This window comes from Myotis daubentonii, chromosome 2 (genome assembly GCF_963259705.1).
Source record: "Myotis daubentonii chromosome 2, mMyoDau2.1, whole genome shotgun sequence".
Taxonomy (NCBI): Eukaryota; Metazoa; Chordata; class Mammalia; order Chiroptera; family Vespertilionidae; genus Myotis; species Myotis daubentonii.
In genome coordinates, this window is record NC_081841.1 from 209,910,649 (window position 1) to 209,936,286 (window position 25,638).

Below are 25,638 nucleotides of genomic sequence, written 5' to 3' on the forward strand. Positions count from 1 at the left end.
TCTCTACTCTCTGCTCACCTGAGCCAAATCCTGGTCACCCTGGTTACACTGGGTCTTCCCTGCTACTGCTGGGTTCTAAGTCTCCTCTCTGCCTCCAGTCTCCTTCCCTTCCTTTGTTTCTTCCACGTGGCTGCCAGTGCATCTTTCTAAAATTCAAGCATGGCTGTGTTATTCCTTTCAGGAGATCCCTAAAGTACAGCCCCCTTAGCTCGGTGTCTGGTTTTCATAGAAGATGGTTATGTAACTGATGGAAAGGTGTCAACAGACAAAGGAGTTGTAAAGTTTCTTTAATGGCCAAAGATACGGAGACTATTAGAGACCGGTGTTACTCCTTTCTGAAGCTTTCCTTATGGTGTTTACTCTGCCTAGAATGTCCACTTCATTTCCCGGATTTCACTTTCCTGAGTGTTAGCTCTAATTTGACTTCTATGTGTAGTTCAGATATGATTTTTTTTCCTAGAAGACCTTGCTGCTACCAATGTTGCAGTTCTTAGGTTCCCTGAGATAGAAATTGAGAGGAAACCCCAGAGGAATTCTGAACTGGCTCAGGGGCTGGCCCTGCTTGGCTGCTTTCATAAGCTGGGGACATAAGCTTGCACCGAAAGGTGGGTTTTTTTTTACAAAGGCAGGCTTGAAGAATTTCCCATTATAGTTCTGGTGACTTCCTTTTCCAGCTGCTTTGCTTAGTAACTATGTTGGCTCCTGGGCTGTGAGGGCAAGCTGGCTAACGGCTCATTATGCCACCCTAAGAAAGGTTGTTTAGTGGTCGCACCTTGGGGTTAGTAGTTTAAACAGGCAGTTGAGAAGGGACATAAAATTAGGTACTTCTGTGCTTTTGAGTAGGAAGTGGAGGGGTTTGCAGTCAGCTAATTATTTTCCAGTCCTGTGGCCAAGTCCCTATGCTGTCTCACCACAACCCCCACCTGTTTGATGAGGTGGTTTTTTCTGTGTTCCTGTAGCTCTTCGCACATCTGTCATTAGTAGCCTGTGTGTTCTACAGAGCACTGTTCAAAGGTATTGTGAAATAAGTCCATGTTAAACATATTAGAAAACAAAATCAAGCACTTTAGAATTTCTCAAAGCCTTAAATAGGCCTAAGTGCATTAGTGTTCTCCAGGAGAAGGATCAGTTTTATATCGTGTGTGTGTGTGTGTGTGTGTGTGTGTGTGTGTGTGTGTGTGTGTGTGTAAGTAAGTGTAAGTGTGAGTGCCACTTTCTGTTGTTCCTGTGAGGATTTTAATTTCATGAATATATAGTCTTTGCTCAATTAACTCTGTTTCCTTGAGTTTCTGTGTTTTGGCTTGCTGAGTTTGGAGCATGCCTTGCATGGTTTGGTTTTGTTCAAATCTTTCAGATGTGTTTGTTTCTGTATTTGGGGTTCCTTGTTGACTTGTTTGAGGATACTTAACTGTTTATCATAGCCTGCCTCTGGTGGTGAATGAAAAATGACTTGCTCCAATATGGGACAAGCACCTCAGGCTACTTCACTGTGCTATTCCGGGTGCTCTGTGCTGGCTGGCACAGTCCTGGGAAAAGAGTGCTCTAGCATGCAGTGCTGTTACAGGTCTCCCTTTCCATTACCCTAAAAGCTGCTCCTGCTCTGCCCGCCACACTCCTGGTTTGCATTGACTTGAGCTTGGAGGACCTTCAAACGGCTCCACTTTGCATTGGTTTTATGTTTTGGATTGTCATTAGGCTCTGTATTTACTACTATCTTTTCCTTTCCTTTTTCCTTAACTCTAATCACATTTTTTTAACCTTGCAGGGATTCTTCCAAACTGCTTTTCTGCTTATGGCACTACTTGCCTTGTAGCAATGTTATAGATTTGCTTTTAAAGTCTGTTTTGATATCTCCTGGACATTTAGATAAAAAGGGGAAGTTGTCTATTCTCCTATAATCTTTATTTACATGTGAATCCTTCATTTATTCACCTATAAACAGTCCTTTAGTTACCCATGGGAAATGCATGGTATCAGTACCTTGAGCTCTTTAGTTACTTGACTATTTCTTCATGTCATGTGTGTCCCTTCAGAGCCAACACCATACAATATTCATCTCTATTTGTATTTCCTTGCAAGATGCTGTAAAATGGTAGCTGTTTCAGTTGAACCAAGTTTTACCTATTAAATCCAAGTTTACAGAAAATATAAAGTAGGAGATGAATGGTTGTTCTACAAAAGGAATCTTTTAACCATAATTAGTGCCTCTTGCATTTCAGGGTACATTTGTTTACAGTTTTAGGGACTATTAAAGAAATGAAGATTCCAGTTAGTCATACATTCTGACTAACAAAGTTATCTGTTGTTTCAGCTTTCTTTAGTCCCAGATTTAGAGCCACTGAGGTAAAACCATACTACTACACTTGTCTCAGAAAACCTAGAAAAGAAAATTATTAATGGGGCATCGTTTAAATTTTCTCTTGTGGTGTGATTACAGTATTGCTTTAAAATATTGTGTGTTTATTTACACCTGAAGTAGTACTGCCTGTCAGCATAAAGATGTGGTTGTAAGAATGTTTATCAGAGCATGGTTCACAGTAGTAAAAATTGGAAACAACCTAAATATCTAAAAGTAGAGAATAGGTTAAACAATATGCTAGAATATTATGCTGTCATTAATTGTGGTGACAGTGAATTGAACATTTCTAACCAAATACAATGCCTAAAAACAGTTAAAATTTTAATACTACAAATTTAGGCAGACTCCAACTTAGATGCAAATTCTAAATGCTTATCTAATAATAGCTAATTTTTATGTATTATGTGGAGGGCTTTCCATCCATTATCTCAATCTAACAACTCTTTTAGGTAGATAGATGCTTGTAATATTCTCATTTCCCATGTGAGAAATAACGCTTTGACAGGTTCAATAACTTGCCCAGGACCACACAAGTTAGTGGTCTCTATTTGTGTCCAGGAAGCCTAACTTAAGAGGTCATTCTCTCAGTCACTAAAATGCTCTACTTGGCTTTGAACTGGTGGATGCGTTTGTGACCAGTATTCCCTTGAAGCAGTGACATGGGTCCCAAGATAATGTAGAGGAATAAAAAACTTAATAAAACTTTATTGATTACATGGTGTTCATACAACTGAGGAGGCTGTCGGTATCCTACTTCAAACCTGCTTCCCAGAGAAAAACATTCATAAAATTTTTAAGTCCTAATCTTGAATTTCGTCATTTTGAGTCTCCTTATCTGTTTCTTCTCCTCAGTCATAGCCCCACTCCATGGATGTCAGAGGAGTAAGTTTATCAATATATGTGATTTCTTCATAACTCCCAACACTTTTGAACCTTTCAAACTACCTAAAATGTACATATTCTAAAGACTAGGTTTTTATCAAAAGGCCAAAAAATGTAGCACAAAAAAATGAGGAAAATAAGAGGTTTTCTAAAAAAGATATATTCACCTTTACATCTGAAAGAAGTTGAAAGTAACCAAAACAAAATAAATTATTATGCAAAGGCTAGACCTCTTTCAAAGGTATTCATGCTTGAAAAAGTTTGTATGTTTAAATGTTAAGTTTTTTCTCAACCATAACTTCTTAATACAACTTAATATTTTTTCCTTTTGAAAATGTGAATGTTAGTTAGAATTCCACATGAGTCCCCAGAATCTGGTTGGTAAATTATAATTGTAATAACATATGCCTGAAAACTAACAATAAAATAGAATTCTGAATATAGAATGTTAAAATATAAGGGACTTAGAGTACTTGGAAATTATGTTCAGCTGCTAGTAATAAAGACTCCCAAAATAGTCACTTACACAAAATAAAAGTTTGTTTTTCTCTCACATAAAAAGAAGTTGTTCGGCATTTCCGTAGTCATCAAGAACCCGCTCCACTTTTTTCGATCTGCTTAGTTCTGCCTAACCTTCCACTCTCAGGGCCACTCATGGTCCAGTACAGCTGATTGAAGTCCAGCTCTCAGGTCCAGGCAGAAAGGGCACATACACTCATACCAGGTTTTTTGTTCCCCTTTAAAATGCTTTCCTGGAAATTCTCCCCAATTTCAGTTTTTGTATATCTTATTGGCTAGCACGCAAGTCTATAGCAACAACCAGCTGCAAAAAAGACTAGAACGTTGCTAATTCAGAATAAAATTAGGCTTCTCTTAGGAAGAAGGGGAGTATTTGTTTTTTTGGAAAACAGCCAGCAGTCTCCAGCATAAGACTGTAGGAGACATCTCATCCAGACTTTTTAAGTTTAAATACAGGTGGTTAGTGGCATAGTTGTAGTTAGAACCCCGATGTCTTGCCAATCTGTATTAACTAAGCATGTTCACAATCGCTTTTACTAACAGTGAATTAGATAAAGTGATAGTAAGTCAATCTAACATTATTACAAGTGTAATTCTTTGCCTCTTTACCTCAACATCTACCCCCTTCCCCCCCACACACACACATACTCTCACACACTTAAGTATTTCAGAATATTATTGCCTCTTTTTTGATAAACCTTTCTGTGATCACTTTTCCTTCAAGATACAACTTATATTGGCCATCTAGATTCTGTGATTAATACTTAAAATAATTTTAGTAGGCTCTAAAAACATTTAACATTTGTCTTTAATATTAATGGTTTTATAACTTTAGGAACAATTTTTTTCTCAAATTTTCTCCTACAGTATAGCTGAAATACAGAAAGATGTGGAATACAGGTTGCCATTCAGCGTAAACAACCTGACAATTAACATTAATATGTGAGTAGAAATTGTATCCTATTTTTCTATATAATATGACTATTTATTATTAGAAGTAAATTGTTTAAAGTGAACTTATTTTAAATATTCCCTTTCCAGTAACTATAATTTATCAAAGTTGCACAATTTTGTGAATAAATATTTTGTAAAGAAATCAATGTATATTGCCATAAGAAAACCATAAAAGAGGAAATGCAATAAAAAGATATAAAAATCATGAATACTGTATTCAGTTTCATTGATTTGTGCTAAAGTCTTAGCTGGAAGTAGATTGAAAGAGGAGAATGATAATAACAAACAATCAAAGAGATCATGTATGGAAAACCATTAGAGATATAGTCACCTTTACATCCGAAAGAAGTTGAAAGTTCAAGACTGATTTGATCTACTGATTATTTTTAAAGGAAGAAATGTAAACATGAGGTTATTAACTTATAAAGAGGAAAGTTGGACAAATTAAGTTCTTACCTCAGGTTATGTTAGGTGGCTGGCTTCTAGAGGCAGTGTGTGGGTGAGGTAAAAAGGTACCTAACTGGAAGACAGGAACCAGGGCTGATTCACCTTCAAATCCTCATTGCCCAGCGTAGTGCCTGCACAGAGGAGGCGTTACTACATCCTAGTGGAAGGAGTGAATTCAAGTATTATGCTGTGTTATCTTGGTGTACAGCCGTTTTTTGATTCCTCACAGTAGCAAATTGGGGCAAATTACAGACACATAAGTAGTGACAGCATAGTCGGGATACAAACCCAGATTAGGACGGCTCCAAAGGCCACGTGTTGCCTTTTTACCAAACGAGTTTAACATCTTCAACTATATAAATTAAGTAGCTTTATTTCTCTCCAAGTGTCCTATGTACAGCTAAGTAGGAGAAGCCAACAAGGACCCAGTTTTCTTCTTGACATTGCTGCCAACAAAGAGTTTTCTGAGCCAACGGGAACAGAGAAGCAATTTAAAAGGACATATTCTTTTGAGTTTTAGAGGAAATTTGGAAAATAGTCTCATATCCAGTAAAATCCCATTTTTTAAGATTCACTCCCTAATCTTAAATTTGTAATAGGTCAAAAAAAAGGTTGAAGTTTTCACTCTCTTATATTGAGAATGTACTGTTTTTTTATTTGAAACCATGTGATTCACCTCAGAATTGGGAGAGATGTGTTAATTGGGACATTTAGAAAAGAGCCATATGAACTGAGGCATTAAGGCAGCTTTAATGTTTCATTTCTATCACTTTCCATTTTCTCTTTAAAAATTCAGTAGATAGTGAAATAATTCTTGGCAGCATTTTAAAAGTAAGAAAACCACGTGTAAAAAAATGACATGACCAGACCTGTGGTCCAGTAAGTAACCAGGCTGGGTTAGTGTGACTCACATGCTACAAATGCTTGATCTAATTTTTAGCTGAGATTTGTATTGGTATATTGTATTAGAAAGCAATTAATTGATACAGTGTGAAGACTATTCTAAATCCATGGTATCCATGTTCCACATTAAGTAGGTTTTACTGTAAGGCAAGCATGTCAAACTCAAAGGCTAACACAGGCCAAATAAATAAGGTTTAAGTGTATGTGGGCCACAAAAAAAACAAAAGCTCCAATTTTCATAGAAACGTAGGTTTATTTTGATAGTGATGTGCTGAATATAAAGGGCTGAAATAAATGAGCCATCGTTAACATAAAATAAGACATTTTAATAAAAATTAACATTTTTTCTTGAACATTAACTTAGCAGACACTGAATAACTGCACAAATTAATAAGCGTAACACAAATAAACCTATTTTTCTTCTTCTCCGAAAGCGAAATATTTCCTGTTACGCACACCAAACAAGTCAGTCCAAGACTAATGATGTGGCAGTCGGCTGCTAAAATATTCACTGCTAGTATCAGTGGAGAGAAATGGTGTGCCTGTGTGTAAGATGCGTAAGGGAAATGAATGCAACACGATTATAATAATCAGTCATTAGCGAACGTTGTAGTTATTAATAATTATGCATAACAGGATGTTGTAAAAATTACGTTATGAAATTTTTATTAAAACATTTCTTACATACTGTTATGTTGGCTGGGCTGCAAAAATGTTCATTGTGGGCCGCATGCAGCCGAGTTTGACATGCTTGCTGTATGGAATTACTTAATAATCTTATTTCCAAAGTGTATCCTTTTGTATATTTTCACTCATCTCAGCAGCTATAAAGGAGCACTTATTACTGAATAATGAATCCAAATGAAAGTATGAAAATTTAACGTGTTTTAAACTAACTTTGTTTTAGGATTATTACTATGTAATGTAACATTTGTTGTCTTTGTTTTTCATCTGTTCTACCTTTACCAGATTGCTTCCTCCACAATTTCCTCAGGAAAAACCAGTGATCAGTGTTTATCCACCAATACGACATCATTTAATGGATAAACAAGGAGTATATGTTACCTCTCCATTAGTAAACAATGTATGTTTATGGTATATTTATTTCAGAGTAATAAAACAGGTGTATTACTTTTTTACTAAATACTTTAGAAATCTAAAAATGCACTTAAAATCTCATTTTGGAATCAGTAAGTTTCAAAAATCTTTTCCACTGTCTATGATAGTACCGATTCAAAGGCTGCTTTTTAGTGGCAAGGACCTGCTGAGGTTCACAGTAGATATTCCGTAGTTTTTAGTAGAAATAAAATTCACATATGCCTTAAAGTTCTCAAGCTATGTATAACATTGATTAACGTGAATAATGTACTCTCAGTATTTACCTTTGAACCTTCCAATCTTTATAAATAGTGAAATGTGGAAATATTTTAGATGCATCATTGATTAAATAGGCTTTTAATTTGATTTATGGTATTGATTCTACTAGAAAATACTGTAAGTTGTGGATTGCTGATATGTTTGACACAATGTCCTTTGCTTTCCATTTAATTCTTGACTTGCAAAAATTGGTTTTAATATTTAAGTTTTAGAGTGAAGTTATCCTAATGAGAACTTACATTCTTTTTCTGAAAGTGATTTTAATCATTCTGTATTACTGTTATTTTCAGTTTACAATGCACTCAGATCTTGGAAAAATTATTCAGAGTCTGTTGGATGAGTTTTGGAAGAATCCTCCAGTTTTAGCTCCTACTTCAACAGCATTTCCATAGTAAGTATATTTATAACAAATGTTTGTATATATTTATTTTAATCAATGTAATCAAAATATAGTTTAAAAATTCAGATGATGCTAAAAAGCACTCCTTTGTTTTTGCATCCCCATCTTCACAAAAATACATTCATACTTTTCGGAGACAACTGTTCTTTTAGCTGCTTCTCTAATATTTACTTTCATCTTTTTTTAAAAAAATTATTGATTGATTTGAGAGAGAGAGAGAGAGAGAGAGAGAGAGAGAGAGAGAGAGAGGAAGGGGGGTGGAAAAGGGAGTGTAAAGAGAGAGAAACATTGATTTGTTGTTCATGTGCTTATGCATTCATTGGTTGTTTCTTGTATGTGCCCTGTCTGGCGATAGAACCTGCAACCTTGGTGTACTGCTCTAACCAACAAAGCTGCCCAGCCAGGGCTACCTTCATCTTAATCAATAATATGTATATACTGCTATATTTTTATCCTATCATTTAAATATTACCTATTGGGTCCCTATTATGGTTAATAAGGATTTTAGTTATCTTTCACAAACCTACTCTCATTCAGTGAAATTATATCATAATTTTTATTTAAATAAATTTTTATTACTTTGACTACACATATCCTGTCACTTAACTAAGTGCTTTACCCTAATTACATTTTCTTGTTATAACTTTTTTGCTTTTTTCTGGAGTTAATTACTTCCAGTTTTTCATTGGTTTTGTTTTCTTAGATCTTTTTAGTTTTCCTGCTAACAGTCTTTTTTGAGGCCCTGCAGTCTTTTACACTCTCCTGAGGGTACGTCTAGCTTTCACAAACTCTGGTTGATCCCAAAGCCTCTCTCATGGTTTAGATTTTTTTTGTCATAGCAGCATTCCACTTCCACGTGCTAAAAATCTTTTCTGGTTATTAAGGCTTCATAACATAGTAGCCACAAAATTGTGGTTTAAAACAACGAGCACATTTATTGTATTCAGCTCAGAAAGAGTTCATCAGAGTGAGCTCTTATCTGCTTTGTTGATCATAAGGAGGCTCTCCTCAGAGGCCTTACCTGGAGGTGTCAGCTGGTATACCTAGATGTTACCTTTATGTGTGCTGGGCTCCCTCACAACATAATGGTGGTGTTCTAGCGTGAACACCCTGAGAGCGAGCTATGAGAAAGCCATAATGACTTGGTTGCTGAAGTCCTTCACTTTTGCTACATTTGATTTGTTGAGGCAGTTGCAAAAATCTTGACCAGGGGAGGAAAATACAAGAGGAGAAAAATCGCCTTTTCTTCTAGACAATGGAGTGGCCTGGTTCTGCAAGGCCATATAGGACCAGAAATAATGCTGTGAACATTTTTGTAAATTACAACGTGGATGCTTGGAAGATAAATTTTGAGACTTTTTTTTTAAACCTACAAATGTCTTTAATATACACTTACACTTAATAATTGGTGCAGTTGCCGGAACCGGTTTGGCTCAGTGGATAGAGCGTCGGCCTGCGGACTGAAAGGTCCCAGGTTTGATTCCGGTCAAGGGCATGTACCTTGGTTGCGGGCACATCCCCAGTAGGAGATGTGCAGGAGGCAGCTGATCGATGTTTCTCTCTCATCGATGTTCTAACTCTCTATCTCTCTCCCTTCCTCTCTGTAAAAAATCAATAAAATATATTTAAAAATAATAATAATAATTGGTGCAGTTCAAATTCTAAGTTGAAGTGTTTTTTCCACTTTGAAAGCATTTCTCTATTGTCTAAATATAGGCTATTGGTGCTAAGATGTCCAATGCCATTTTGATTTCTGATTTACATAACTTTTTTTATATCTTTGATATTCTGAAACTGCATGATGGTACAACTTCCTGTTGCTTTTTTTTTTTTTTTTTTTACTTTTCAGAATAGTTATTGTATTTATCGCCCAGTCCTTCTGTTTAATTTTAAAGAACGTCATTTTGTTCATAAGTCAAGTAGCAGTGACATCTTGTGCTCGGACATCTGCGTAGCTAGATTATCAGGTTCATTATGTCCATCAGCCCTAGCTCTCATCTTTGCCTCTGGTCTATGTCCTGGAGTCATGAGCCTCACTGATATTCTTTATCTAAAAACAGTATTTCCTGTCTTCTGTTAGGATAGGGCTAGATGTTAACTCATCATTCATCTTATCTGAAAATAGAAGCCAACAAGTTTACTTGCTCTCCTGTTACATAAGTTCTATGATAAAGTGCACATTATTATTATTTTTTAATTTGAGCTGGCATACTCTATTTCAGATTTTTAAAAATTAATTCTTTATTGTTGAAAGTATTACATTATAGTTGTTCCCCCTTATCCCTCATTTTCCCCCTCCAACCCGCCCTGCCCCCTGCCATATGCTAAAGTGCACATTATTAAAAAGGAAGTTTGATGCATCTCCTAGATTATTTTATAGGTTGTGTCTATCAAAGGGGTCAAAATAAAGCAAAATGGTTCAGAATTATTAAGATTCATTCAAGAATAGTACAAATATTATGTCATGTTGATCATATTGGTTCTAAAGAACGTATCTATATATAACTCACTAATATACCTACAGATAAAAGTAAGTTTTAAGATTAAGATGAGAGATCCTTTGAAGTAAATAAGTTTATTTCAAAATGTTTTTAACTTCATTTTTTTCAATCAATAATATAGTCACTTGGCTTAAAATTCAGAAAGTATAAAAGAATAAGAAGTGAAAAGTCACCCTGCCGCCTGGCTGGTATGGCTCACTCAGTAGTTGAGTGTTTACCCAATGCACGAGGAGGTTGCTGGTTCGATTCCTGGGTTGCTGGCTTGATCCCCAGCATGGGTGGTGTGCAGGAGGCAGCCCATCGATGTTGATGTTTTTCTCTTATAGATGTTTCTATCTCTCCCTCTCTTTCCTCTCTTTAAAATCAATAAAAACATATTTTTAAAAAGTCACCCTGCCATTTCTGTTTCCCTGGAAACTTAGTTTTTCTTCTCAGAGCTGTTCATTTGGCTGTGTATGTATAGAATTCATACAAACATGTATAGAATTCAAAATACAGTAAGATTTTATGCATATACAAGGAAGTATGTGCATGTAGTATTTTATTTCCTTCTTTTTATACAAATGGTAGCATGCTATTAGCTTACTCTTTTTTTTCCTTCAAATAATATGATTTGGAGAGAGCGTCCCATGTTGGTATATAAAGCATTTACTCATTCTTCCTTATGGCTGCAAAGTGTTTGGCTTATGGATGTACTATAATTTATTTATACAAGATTCCTTTTGTTGTTGTTGTTAATTCTCACCCAATGATATTTTTTCTATTGATTTTTTTTAGAGAGAGTAGAAGGGAGGGGGAGAGACAGAGAGAGAAATATCAGTGTGAGAGAGACACATCAATTGGTTGCCTCCCACACACTCCCTGACCGGGCTGGGGATCAAGCCTGCAACCAAGGTACATGCCCTTGACCGGAATTGAACCCATGACCCTTCAGTCTGCGGACCAATGCTCTAACCATTGAGCAAACCAGCCAGAGCTATATAAGATTCTTACTGATGGATATTTTTGTTGTTTCCAGTCTTTCTTAAAAGGCCCACCCTCTTTGTCCTCAGTGTTGCAGGGAATAACTTTAAAAATATTATTTACCCAAATGTGAGTATATTTGTTGGATATATTCTCAAAGTGGTATTCATATTCGTAATTTTGACAAACACTGCAAAATTGCCCTACAGAGTAGTGTAGTAACTTCTACTCCTATACATATATCCTTTGTCAGTGTAGTATATTACCAGAATCAATCTTTGCCAATTTATAAGAAGAAAATATGTTTGTATAATTTTAGTTGTATTTATCTTATTCCAGTAAAGTTGACCACCTTTTTCTATGATTTAGATATCCCCCCCCCAACTTGTGTATTCTGTCCTATTCTCCATTTTGCTACCCCCTCTCCCCCAACTTGTGTATTGTTTCCTAGTCTCCATTCTGCTGTTAGGTTGTTAATCCTTTATCAGTTTGTAGGAACTCTTTATATATTAGGTCAGTTATCCCTGTGTCTGTGATGAGTTTAAAAAATTTCCCCAGTTTGTTATTTGTCTTTTCTTATAATGGGCTTTGTTGTGGAGAGATTTGTTTGTTGTGGTGTTTTTTTAATATCATAGAATTTGTCATTATTTTTTCTTATGACTTACGAATTTGGTAGTTCAATTTTTAATTTTTTGAGGAACCTCCATGCTTTGGTGATAGAAAGTGGCTGCACCACTTTGTATTACCAACACTGCATAGGATTCTCATTTCTCCACCAACACTTCTTGCCCAGTTAGGAATTTATGACCAGTTTACCCTGGAGATTGCTTTTAGTCACTGAACTTGTCAAATTTATTCCAGAGCCCCATTTTCATTTACAACTTTCTTTCATTCTTTTTTCTTTTCATATTGGCTTAGTTCAACTGCTCAATCTTTGAGTTCTGATTGTTTCTTCTGCTTCGCCCAGCCTGTTGTTGGACCCCTCCAGTTTACTTTCCCCTTCAGTTATCATATTCTTTAGCTCTATGACAGCGGTTCTCAACCTGTGGGTCGCGACCCCTTTGGGGGTCGAACGACCCTTTCACAGGGGTCGCCTAAGACCATCGGAAAACACATATATAATTGTTTTTGTAGTTAGTCACTATGCTTTAATTATGTTCAATTTGTAACAAAATACATCCTGCATATCAGATATTTACATTACGATTCATAACAGTAGCAAAATTACAGTTATGAAGTAGCAACGAAAATAATTTTATGGTTGGGGGTCACCACAACATGAGGAACTGTATTAAAGGGTTGCGGCATTAGGAAGGTTGAGAACCACTGCTCTATGACTTCTGTTTGGTACTTTCTTACATTTCTTAGTTCTTTGTTAAAGTTCTCACTCTGGTCCACCATTCTTTTGAGCAACTTCTTAACCATTACTTTGAACTGTTTATCAGGTAAATTATCTCCATTATTGAGATAATTTCTTTTGTTTGGAGCATAGACTTTGTTTCTTTATTTTTGCCTGACTCTTTGTGTTGGTTTCTATCATGAGATAAAACAGTTGCCTCCCCCAGTCTTGAGGATTGGACTAGGAGATGAACCTTGCCCTATCTCTTGAATGACTCAAACCTTTGTGATTATTCAAGCAGTCTATTATATTTTTAAGAGCTAACAGTAGTTCAGGGTGTGCCAGTTCCTGCTGCTTCCCAGGCTGTGGGTGGTAGCAGCTTTTAAAATATGCAGATATATACTGTCCTGTGGGACACAAGCTTAAGTCCCACTGGCCACAACATCCAGGCAATTTAGAAGTGTCCTGTTGGAGACAGTCTCAAAAGTCTGGCTCTAGGTAAGTGTATAATCTCCTTTCTGGGAAATACCAGCAAGCTGTAGAGAGGCAAAGGGAAAGTGCAAGATGGCGTCTACCACCCATGTTCCCTGAGAGCACCTTTGTTAGCCTCTAGATATATGCCAAACCTGAAACCGGCCCCTCATGCCGAAGTTCCTGCACAAGCAAATAGGGTGTTCCTGCTGTCTGTGCAGGGCCCTGTGGGTAGTGGTCTCTGTAACTATTACAATCCTATTGGCCCCAGGAACTCCAGCTCCCTGGCCTCCGAGCCAGGTGATCAGTGGCATCTCCTGAATAGCAGACAGAAAAAGCCGGTGCACCAGATGCTTCAAGAACTGATTCTCAGTTTGCTGTAGCTTTGGGGAGCTGGTGGATGCCAGTCCCATTGGTTCGCAAAGTTAGATGTTTAGAGGGCTCATCTTCATGGGGCTGGTTTTAAAAGTTGTGGAGCTCAAACACTGCTCCGTGGAGAGAAACTTTGGGTTTTGAGTTCCCTCCCAATTATGGTTGCCTAGCCACGGGTGTGATTTATGGCAGGATTGTATCTCATCCTCTCATACCCATTTTGATGTCTTTTTTTTCTTCTTATTTGCTTGATGTGTAGAAGTCAGTTAGTTTTTAGGATTTCTTTCAGAAGAAATTATTCATATGCAGCTTACAGATTCTGTGTGTTCATGAGAGGAAGTGAGTTCAGGATCTTCCTACATCACCATCTTGAATAAGAACCCACATTATATCTCTATATATTAACATTTTTAGCAACTCATCTATACATTTAATTTTTCTTTAAAATTTTCTAGAAAATCAGTTTGTTTTTTAATTCTTTATTGTTTTAAGTATTACATGTGTCTCCTCCCCCCCCCATTGACCTCTCCCCAGCCACTCCCACCCCTTAGAACATTTCCTCACCTCCCTAGAAAATCAGTCTTGACTTTAAATCATATTTGTTCTAATACAGTGAAAGTTACTAAGCAACCTTCACTTGAATAAATTTTCTGACTTAAATGTTATTTACCCTTCTCTCTATGAAGATATTGACTGTTGCCAGTGGAATGCTTAAAACTTAAATATGGCTTATCTATTCGCTTCTATTGAGAAGTTGAACTTGTATGGTTTCTAAAACATTTTTCTTCTTCATGGAAACCAACATTTTCTTTTTTTGGGGCAGGGGATATTTATATTTTATCAAATTATATAATATTTAATTCAGTTATAACAAGTGTCATCTGCCATAAACGGATTCCATCTGTAACATATGACAATTGTTACTTGAAAATTTAGGAATAATTTTACAATTAACCCTAACTTCTAATCTAGTATTTCTCTTTCTCTTTAGCCTATACAGTAACCCAGGTGGGATGCCTTCGTATGCTTCTCAGGGCTTTCCATTTCTTCCTCCATTTCCCCCACAAGAAGCTAACAGGACTGTCAGTTCTTTATCTGTTACTGACACTGTTTCTTCATCAACAACAAGTTATACAACAGCCAAACCTGCTGCTCCTTCATTTGGCGTCCTTTCAAATCTGCCATTACCTGTTCCCACAGCAGACACTTCAGTACAGGTTGGTATCTTCAGTAACCGATATTTTGTACCCTTGAAACATTAATTTAATGAACATTTATTAAATTAATTATTTATATGTCTCCTTGTGCCAGCCACTAAGGTAGGCACAAAAGATAAAAAAGATTAGATCACATTTTCAACTCAGTTAACAAATTCAGAGAGGTCACCAACATATCAAATAATTGTAAATAAGGAACTTCCAATAGAGTAGAAGACAAAGTCGGAAGTTATGTTGAAGACACAAATGAGGGAATGGTCAGTGCTGCTAGGGACCAAGGTAGAGCTTAGAAGGAAAATATGAATCTGTTTTTTCATAACTTTATTCTTAAGTGACTTAAACCCCGATACAGATATTAGGTGCTCAGTTAAAATGAGGCAGATAAATGAGTGAATGAATTTATGCCTGAGGCTAGATTTTGATACATGGTAATGAATTTGTCTGGATGACAAGTGGTTATATAAAGCATTCTCTGAAGAGGCAGCAGCATTAGCAGAGGCATGGAGGCATTACCAGATGGTGTATTTGTGAAGCTGCCTGTAAAAGATCTCTCTGGCTGTCATATAGGACTTAGGCAAAGGCACAAGAAATGACCATGTAGGAGAAGCAGATTGTGGAGGGTCTGCCATAGCATACTAAGGGCTTCAAGTGTCCATTGGTTTAAAAATTATGTTCCTTAATTAAGCTAGTAACTGTTGCCATTTGGGAGTTTGCTGAGATAAGAGACTAATATTTGTGCATACAACATATAAAGGGATTTAAAACCTTCACTTTTAACCTTTAGTGAATGTCACCCATAGTAATACTCAAATGTTATAAAACATTATATCTAGCTTTACTAGTTGTAGTGTTTGTAATAATTAGAATATAGACCCAAGTGGACTTTGTTTTCCAAAATCTTTTATCATTGTATTAATGAATATTATGAACAAGCCACAATTAATAGTAAAACAAAATTATAACTTTTCATGAGTCTTCAATTTTAAAGTCATCGATATTCAAATGATGGATACTCTGTTTCTTATCTGCCCTACTGTCTCACTGAACTTAGTCATGTAACTATTCAGACTTTTGTCAACTTATTAATGTTCTCCTATACTTAATTCCTTTCATTTGAGGTAACTTTATTCATATATTTCAATGAAATTCACATATAATTCTCCACACTTGTCACAGATATACTTAGGAGATTTATTTTATAGCCTGTACTTTGCCCAAGAAAGAGAGCTAAGAAGGTACTCACATGACCACCTCCCTCCCCCACAAAAAAACAAAAACAAAATCAAAAACAGTAACTGAAAAGAATACAGAAAAGAAAGCAGGGAGAGTAAGGACAGTGTAAAGTGCAAAGATAAAGATGTGATAATGAGAACAGGAGCAGTTGGAAAGATGGCTGAAATATAATACTATTTCAAACTCTCTTTAGATAAGCCAGAATGGTTTTGGTTACAGGATGCCAGATGTCCCTGATGAATTTCCCGAACTCTCCGAACTAAGGTAAATGACTTGGAGAATAACATTGGTATTTGTTGTCTGTTGTATTTGTAAATACAAAACAGATCATCACTGTCATATCCATATTAAATTAAAATATTTTTTAATCCTCACTATTTCTAAATTGTGGTTGTCTTAATTGGGAAATTTTATAAATCAGTTTTTATGTTTTGTAGGTTGTGTTTATTGAATGACTAGTATGTACCAGGGATTTTTCTAGATGCTGGGAATGATCATTAGTTACCAGGATAACAATGTCCTTTCTCTTACGTGATTTACATTCTTGTGAAAATTATTTCATTTATATGTTCAATAAATATTTACTGAATGTAAAAAAAAAATAATACCAATATTATTAATATGAATACTTAATGTAGGATAAGATTTTGTGGGGTGTTTTACACTTTTTTTTTTCTTCAGGATATACTACACCAGAAATGTACAGCCAAATACTATTTTTTTCTCTTCAAATAATATATATTTTTTAATATATTTTATTGATTTTTTACAGAGAGGAAGGGAGAGGGATAGAGTGTTAGAAACATCGATGAGAGAGAAACATCGATCAGCTGCTTCCTGCACACTCCCCACTGGGGATGTGCCCGCAACCAAGGTACATGCCCTTGACTGGAATCGAACCTGGGACCCTTGAGTCCGCAGGCCGACGCTCTATCCACTGACCCAAACTGGTTAGGGCTTCAAATAATATTTTTTCTGGATGATTATGTAACTTAGAAAAAGTTTGCTTTGAATTTTAAGAGACAACTTTTTTCTTTAATATTGAATTTAGATTTTTAATCATGCCTTGCTTTTATATGGATCTGTAGTCAAAAGTAAAAGATATGTTCAGAAAGGTTTAGGTGCCATCCCTATCCAGTTGCCTTTTTCACCCTATGGATATTGAGTTTTTATTTTGGCTTAACCTTCTATGCCTGCTCACATACACACAAATAGACGCATTTTTTTATTGTGATAGCCACATATCTGTTAGCTAGATAAGGCACTGAGGCTAAAATTGGGAGGTTGTGATTGTTCATACAGCCTACTCTTTATATAGTCCTACAGTGATTTGACACTACATTCAGACTACTTTATTATCCATGTGGTTGATGTTTTATTTGTTTTGAAGGTTATAGTTTGCCATGTGTGTGCATCCAAAATTATTTAGAACCCTTCAGCTGGATAACTGAAAAATAGTGAATTTTATCATAACGGAGAAAAACTAGATTATTGATAGTCATTAACACACTGTCTATTCTGTTTCTAGTGTGTCACAACTTACAAATATGAATGAACAAGAGGAGATATTACTAGAACAGTTTCTTACTTTGCCTCAACTAAAACAAATTATTACTGACAAGGACGACTTAGTAAAAAGTATTGAGGAGCTTGCAAGTATGTCTTCCTTTACTTGTTAAATTTCCTGAGAAAAATGTGACCTTTACCTAGAAATAAACCAGATTTTTATCTTACAGGAAAAAATCTGCTTTTGGAGCCCAGCTTGGAAGCCAAAAGACAAACTGTTTTAGAGAAGGTGAGTTGGTGCTCATTGTGAAGAAATTCATGTAATTTATAAATACAAGAAAACAGCATTTTTATTTTCTCTTTTAGTATGAATTACTTACACAAATGAAATCTACTTTTGAAAAGAAGATGCAAAGACAGCATGAACTTAGTGAGGTAAGATTGTTTAGCTCTTTTTATTTACCATAAGAAATTTTTATCTTAATGTATGTCAGCCACATTGTTACTTTCGTTTTTATCAGAAAGCATTTATTAGGTGTCTGACTTTACGAGGCCTTTAGATGCTGATGAACAGCCCTCAGTTATGCAACATTATAAGTCATTTGTGCTCATGCAAGAGCATATTTGGCTCCAAAACAGAAAAATATTAACATCCCCATAAATAACTTTTCTGGGAAAGTTATTATAAAGCCAGTTTAACTCTTGCAATAAACTTTAACTATAGACTCACTTGTAAGCTTCTGGGGGGCGCGGGGGCGGGGGTGGTCTCCTCAGCCCGGCCTGCAACAACGCAAGTGTTCTGTGCCCAGCCTGGCCAGAGGCATTCTGCAGCTGGGCACGGAGTGCTTGCTGCCTCGTTCCCCTCTGCACCCTCACTTGCCCCCCCTGGCTGTTCCATGCCCGCTGCCCAGAGGCCCTCCGTGGCTGGGGTGGAACGCTTGCCTCGTCGCTGTGGCGACGAAGCAAGCATTCCGCCAGGCCGCTCACACTGCCCACTCTCAGTGGCCGTGCCCCCCCCCCCCACGTCCCCCACCGGGACTGGGGGACTCCGGCAGGGCTGAGTGGACTGGGCGCTGCCATCTTGTGGTTATGGGCACCACCATCTTTGTGACAGAGTGATGGTTAATTTGCATATTACCCTTTTATTATATAGGATGCCTTAAATGAAAAGTGAGCAAATAGAAAAATATATAAAAGTATAAAGTATAATTCACCACAAATAAATTTTATGCTAGAAATCTGGTTATATGAAAAATGAAAAGCATTTTATAAAAGTAAACTCATTTTTAAAAAATCTCTAAAAGTAAAAGAAAATAGAGTTCATAATCTTTATATCTCATATTAGTAACTAACATCATAATTAACAATATTCTGGTGTTTTTAAAATCACGAGTTCTGGGAAGGTAAAGCCAATGTAATAAAACATAAAAAAGAAATAAAACAACAGCAAAAAAAAAAAAAAAAAGATGGTAAAGGAGAATATAAATTTATAATGGATTTCAGAAATGGTCATTCTTTAGAATAAAAGAAACAACTACCATTGAGCAATCATTATGTGTTTTACATTGCACTAAGCTACTGACATATAGCAGTATTGCCCATTACTCCCCCGTCCTCTGAGGGATGTTTTATTACTGAATAGCTTTAGTTCCTTCATTTAGTTCCATTTTGAGTGAATTTTACATGCAGTACGGTAAGGGTTCATTGATTCTGCATGTGGATCTCCAGTTTACCCAGCATCAGTGGTTAAAGAACTGTCCTTTCTCTATTGAGTGGTCTTGGCACCTTTAGAAAATACTTGGCCATATATGTGAGGGTGTATTTCTGGGCTTGCTGTTGCATATTGGTCTATATGTCTCTTCTTGTCAGTATAACACCGTTTGGATTACTATAGCTTTGTAGTAAATTTTGAAATCAGGAAGTATGGATCCTCCAACTTTGTTCATTTTCAAGATTGTTTTGGCTATTTGAGGTCTCCTGAGCTTAAATGAATTTTAGCATAACTTACTCTATTTCTGCAAAAAAATTACAAAAAAACCGTGGAAATTTTGGTAAGGATTGCATTAAAACTAGATCATTTTGGGTAATAATTGTCTTCTTGACAATAATCAAATCTTCCCATCCATGAATACGGAATATCTTTCCACTTTTTTATGTCATCTTCAATTTCTGTCAGCAGTGTTTTGCAGTTTTCAGTGTACAAGTCTTTCACGTCTTTGGTTAAATTTAATCCCATCACTTTTCATGTTTTGTTCATTAGAAGTGAGTCACTAGGTCCAGCCCACATTGATGGGAAAGAGGATTACACAGGGCAGGGAAATCAGGAGTTGGGGTTCATTGGGGATCATCTTAGAGGATGCCTACCACAATGATCTGATTGCTGACTCTCTAAGAGAGGACAGTGATTTGCCCAGGTTCTTTCATTTAAGAGTTTGCAGACAATGGCTTGGTCTCTCTTGTGTTAGGTATCCACCCCTATATCCAAACTGAGGACCTGGGTGGTAGCAGATTTCCTCAGAAAGAGCCTATGTAAGGCATATAACAAATTGCTTCTTCCTCCCTCTGCCTTGTTTTCTCTCTCTCTAAGGAGTTCTGGTCATTATGAACTAACAATACATGATTTTCTTTTTCAGAGCTGTAGTGCAAGTGCCCTACAGGCAAGATTAAAAGTAGCTGCACATGAAGCTGAGGAAGAATCTGATAATGTTGCTGAAGATTTCTTGGAGGGAAAAACTGAAATAGATGATTTTCTCAGTAACTTCATGGAAAAGAGAACAGTATGTAATATTCTTTGGTTAGGACAAGTGACAGTGTAATATCAAATTAAGTATATTCATAAGTAAAAAAATGTTAGCACATTACTGAGCTGGGGTTTTGAGTGCCATGAAAGAAAACTGAAGGAGCCTCTTTGAGAAAGATAGCAGCATCCTTCTATCACTTCAAACCTTCTGCTTGTGAGTACTCAGCAGGTAAATCAAACAGTGGTTCTTTTTTAGAACTGATAGTGTGTCATTCTGAAATAAAGCTAGTAAATTAGCTTTAAGTTTGTGCTTAATGGTTGCAATATTCTCCTGTAATAACTTGTTTCCAGTTATTGTAGGAGAATGAGCTATAGAGATTAATTTTTTAAATGTTATTAAGAACATTGTGGAATAACTTCCTATTTGATGTTACTAGTATTTCCATTATATTTAAAGAAAAATCAGAGTCTGCTTGGCAGTATCTTGCCCTTTGATAAAGTCCTTTATATTTACCTAATTTCTCTGAAACATCACATTTTAAAAATAACCTTTGTTACTAAACTTTGTAAAACATGTTCTATATTTATGCCTATTCTGTTAAGGAGGGTGGGGCAGGTTTTATTACCCCATTTCCCATGAGAGAAAATTGAAATTCAGGGACATTAACAACTATGGCTGTAGCATTAGTAAGGCATTGATTTTTCATCTGTTGTTCGTTGGTACTATATAACTGCACCTTGAAGTATTTGTTTGTTAACCTCCCTGGTTAACAATGGTAGGATTTATTTTCATATTTTAAAAACACAGATATTGATATATAATCAGAACTGACAAAGGTTCAGTTGTTTTACATTCTGGAAGTTTATAGGTAAAGGTTATCTGCCAAACAAAATTAATTTTTAATTCTTAAATTCTGAACTGCCTTAAGTATCAAAATGTAAGTGTCAACAGGTTAAAAGAATCCTACATAGAATTCTGTCATAATGTAGGAAGGAGTAGGCACATAGTTGGAGAAGTGACTGGTATTTTAAATAATTTATCTTCTAGATTTGCCACTGTAGAAGAGCCAAGGAAGAGAAACTTCAGCAGGTGATAGCAATGCACAGCCAGTTTCATGCTTCATAGGTAAGTTGCATTCCAGAAGGCTTGTCTCAAGCCTATTGCCTGACTGAAGTGTGCGTACCACTGCCTATTGAGTCAGCTTTAAGCATGCCACCATCATTATAGCTCTTATGCTATGTAACATATAGAATATTTTGCATTACATATTAGCACTAGAAAGACTGAAATTTAGTATATACCTATATTGCCCAAAAGCAGTCAAAATGACTGCATTGTGAAAGAATAATATCGGAGCACTCTTAACTTATGTTCCTTAGCTTTTCCAATAACTCACTTGTATTCGACATTTCTTTCATGAATTTAGGGCGCAAAAGAAATAAACAACTTCTTAGAACAAGTATCACTGCATAAAGATTCGAATAACAAGTACTAGCTTAGCTTATTGAGCAACTGCAACTTATCAAGTATCGACAATTTATCAAGTACTTATATGTTATCATGTGACTGTAATCGAAAAAAAGTGAAAACTGTTATTTATTTATTTATTTTTAAATATATTTTATTGACTTTTTACAGAGAGGAAGGGAGAGAGATAGAGAGCCAGAAACATCGATGAGAGAGAAACATCGATCAGCTGCCTCCGGCACATCTCCTACTGGGGATGTGCCCGCAACCCAGGTACATGCCCCTGACCGGAATCGAACCTGGGACCCTTCAGTCCGCAGGCCGATGCTCTATCCACTGAGCCAAACCGGTTTTGGCAGAAAACTGTTATTTCAATACAGAGCCGAACTGGTCATATAAGAAATTTACTCAATTCAATAGTAAGAGTTAAAATTTCCCTAAGCAGTCAAAATGACTGCTTTTGGGCAATATAGGTATAACACATATATATATACCGGAAATGAAGGAGGGGGAGGTAACTACAATTATTAATAAACGCATTTATATGTTGTACAAGAAGTCACAAAATTCTAAGACATTGTGTCCTTATATACATAATTGTTTTTCTAATTGAAATCAAAAAGCAGTCAAAATGACTTCCTTGGGCAATCTAGTGTTAAGCATAATGTTATATACATAAGCATATAGCCAATAAAAATCTTTTGGATATTTTCTCACTATGATGTCGGCTTAAATGAAAAGTTTTTTTTCAACATCTGATAATACTGATGTATTGTAAACTATAATTGGTTCCTTTCTCTCAGCTGGTGTGTGAGTATACCATATCCTCATTAGTTTCCTTTGTCTTTGCTTCCTTTAAGATGAACTTCTGTCTCCTTTCCATCTCAGGAGGATTTTCCCAATAACATTCTGGCCAATCCCCTGGCCAGGGTTTCTCCTTCCTGCACAGTACTGACAGACTAATCTTCTTAAAATACCACTTCATGATGTAATTTCTCTACGCTAGAACCTACAGTGGGCCCCTAGCAATGACAGTATCAGTGCCAAATTTTTCTCTGGTTTAAACCTTCTATAATCTGCCACATATTTGAGATTATCCATTCTAATTTTCCATTTTTCCCTTATGCTATCTCATGTGTCATGTTCTTTTGTCTACACCATGTCTTTGTTCATGCTCTCACTTGATCTCAGGACACCCTTCCTTTTCTTTTCCATCTGTCTTGGCAGGGAATGATTTGGTTGTAAGAATTAATTCCCACCCTGACAATTAAAAGGCTGTGTTATTGGGTAATACTGGGATACATTGTAGAACTAAGTACAAGAAAGTACAGCTCAGTCACCAGAGAGTGAAAACATGACTCAAGGCCACAATAACCAAAGCAGCTCCTCTTCCTCACACCCTTCCATCAACAGTTCAGGCAGCCAGTGGAGACTGACAGGGGACTCACTACAAATTCCTGGGAAAGAAATTGGCTGGGATGGGTGGTGTCCATCCTGACCTCAGCAGTCTGGCGTGGAGATTGGTGTCGTGTGGTCCTCTGCCCACTCAGCTGGGCTGAAGGAGTGGACTTTGAGGAAGGGAGCATAGGAGAGCCCCTAAAAGAGGGAACAGACTACAGGGAGGGAAATCACAGGCATTTCTGATCTTCAGGACTCCCTTCTCTCAACGAGGTTGTGTTTAAGATTAGGGCCAGCATTGTATTGTTTTACACCTTATTTTACAAATTATGCTGATTTTTAGAGAGAGAGGCAGGACGAGGGAGAGAGAGAGAAAAACATAGATATAAAATATTGATCTGCTACCTCATGCAGGCTCCCTACCAGGGACCGAGCCCACAACCCCATCATGTGCCCTGATCAGGAATTGAACCAGCAGCCTTTTGGTGCACTAGACCAGCGGTTGCCAACCTTTTGGACCTCACAGACCACCGGTTGGCGACCGCTGCACTAGACAACTCCCAACCAACTGAGCCACACCGGCCAGGGCAAAGGTTGAGTATTAATATCAAGTGTGCCTTTCTCACAGCTTGAGAAAATGACAGGCACTGAGCAGTTGCTTACTTAGATGAACATGCTAGAATCCTTTCCCACCTCTTTCCCTTGTGGTCAAGTTATCTTTATAGGTAGATCTTACTGGGATGAAAATTTCTTAGGTTTTTTAAAATTTCTTTTCTTTCTAGATTTTCCTGAATACATGAACTGCTGCAAGAGGAATGGGACACATAACTAAGCACATTTATATTTATGATTTGCAGATTGGCACTTCATCACAGCAGCTGACTTCACAGTATACTGTATAGATTGTATACAGAACTAAGACTGATTTTGTACACATCAGAATGATAGCTCTGATCTTGACTTTGAGAAATTTTTCTGCACTATTTGCACTAAAAATGTTTATTTATTATTGATAAATCCTATCATATTTAAGTTCCACTGCTCCTCTCTTATTGGTTACTTATGCATGTAATTTTGGCTAGTTTCAATATTTTATAAAATTACTTCATTTAAATTTGTATTTTTAATTTGAAATGCCTCGTTTCTTTATCAAAAATGGTTGGTTTAGATTTTTTCCCCTCTCAGCCTTTTATGAAAAATTACTATTTTCAACAGTAGACAGACTTATTTTTCTTCTTTCTTTCTGGATAATCAAACTTTCAAAAACAATTTCTTTTAAATATTCCAGGTGTCAGTAAACATTAAACCTGCCAATGTGCCATCTCAAGAAAGTAACTTTTAATACGTATAATAAACCAAAAGAATAAACCAGCTGTTTATATATTGTTGTTTTATTTTTAAAACTAAAGATGCATTTAAGAAGCAATACAGGTAAATATTTCACCTAATAGAAGAAAATTGTCTTTTATTTAAACTGGTCCAACATAAACTTTCATGCAAATTTTTAATAGAAGTATGTGATGTGGTTGGATAAGAATAGGCTGTCTAAATTACTAATGTTAAAGTTAAAAACTTTTGTTAATAAATAGTAAATCTGTACCTAATTAGAAAGTCAGTGAAATTTTCTGACCTTTACTATGAGTTAGCTTTTCATAAGAGAAAAACTATAATAATAAATGAAATTAATATTTAATTTTAGGAGGTTGAATTTATAGTTAATTTAATTGAATTTTTCATTTACCTGGTACTATGTTCAGCAGTTTGTCTCTATTCCCTATTACAGAATGAACACATTTAATGGATAGCTGTAAAAGCTAATGAGAAAATGTATACCCGAGGCTTGGTAGATAGTACCTGAATCACAAAACAACCTGATGTATACTTTGTTTAAAATTCATCCCAATGTGCTTGTCATTTCAAACACCAGCATACAGTACAGTTTGTCTTTTCTTCATTTTTCTGTTCACCCAGAAAATATTTTTGGCAATAGAGTTTTAGGAAAAACAAAATTATGTTCTTAGACTTGAAATATTTTTAATATTTGGTTTGTGTTTAGGGCTAGTGTTCACATGGACTTTAAAGATGGACTTTGGATAAAGAAATGATCTTTTATTAATTGCCTGTCTTCCTCACACTGTGCTAGGGTGTGCCGTTTGATCTTCAAAATGACCAGAGGAGGAAGGTATAATAACTACTCCGGATTTATAGATAGGTGAGGTCACTTCTAAGGTTATGGCAGAGTCTTCGGGGTATTCAGAAACCTTTCCTTATTCTAGTTAGTAGAGCTTCAGTTTTCCCTGCAGTCACTGCAGTGGAGGGCATAGTGGTCCCAATCTTTTGCCAACAGGTAGTTTTCTTATATACCAGGTAGATCCCAGAATAAGACACCAGCAGACCACAGCCGTTCTTCAAGGATGTCAGTTCATTTGATCCAGTAATATCATTTAACACCTACTAAGAATGAGGCATTGTGGAAATACTATACAAATATAGGTAAGACATGGTTTAGGTCAGCGGTTGTCAACCTGTGGGTCGCGACCCCTTTGGCGATCGAACAACCCTTTCACAGGGGTCGCCTAAGACCATCCT

At 36.3% G+C, this 25,638-nt stretch overlaps 1 protein-coding gene across 2 annotated transcripts in view; it reads left to right on the forward strand.

Moving 5' to 3' along the window:
* Positions 1-24,420, forward strand: part of VPS37A (VPS37A subunit of ESCRT-I) — a 33,320-nt gene extending 8,900 nt beyond the window's left edge. The window contains exons 2-12 of one of the 2 annotated variants that reach the window (XM_059685560.1): positions 4,628-4,702; positions 7,034-7,148; positions 7,732-7,832; positions 14,479-14,704; positions 16,131-16,201; positions 17,466-17,593; positions 17,659-17,732; positions 17,810-17,878; positions 20,077-20,220; positions 21,232-21,309; positions 23,832-24,420. In XM_059685560.1, the coding sequence (XP_059541543.1) occupies positions 4,628-4,702; positions 7,034-7,148; positions 7,732-7,832; positions 14,479-14,704; positions 16,131-16,201; positions 17,466-17,593; positions 17,659-17,732; positions 17,810-17,878; positions 20,077-20,220; positions 21,232-21,309 (1,081 nt within the window). In that variant the 3' untranslated portion in view covers positions 23,832-24,420. The remainder of the gene's footprint in view (positions 1-4,627; positions 4,703-7,033; positions 7,149-7,731; positions 7,833-14,478; positions 14,705-16,130; positions 16,202-17,465; positions 17,594-17,658; positions 17,733-17,809; positions 17,879-20,076; positions 20,221-21,231; positions 21,310-23,831) is intronic. The other variant, XM_059685561.1, reaches the window with a different exon arrangement.
* Positions 24,421-25,638: the final 1,218 nt, after the last annotated feature.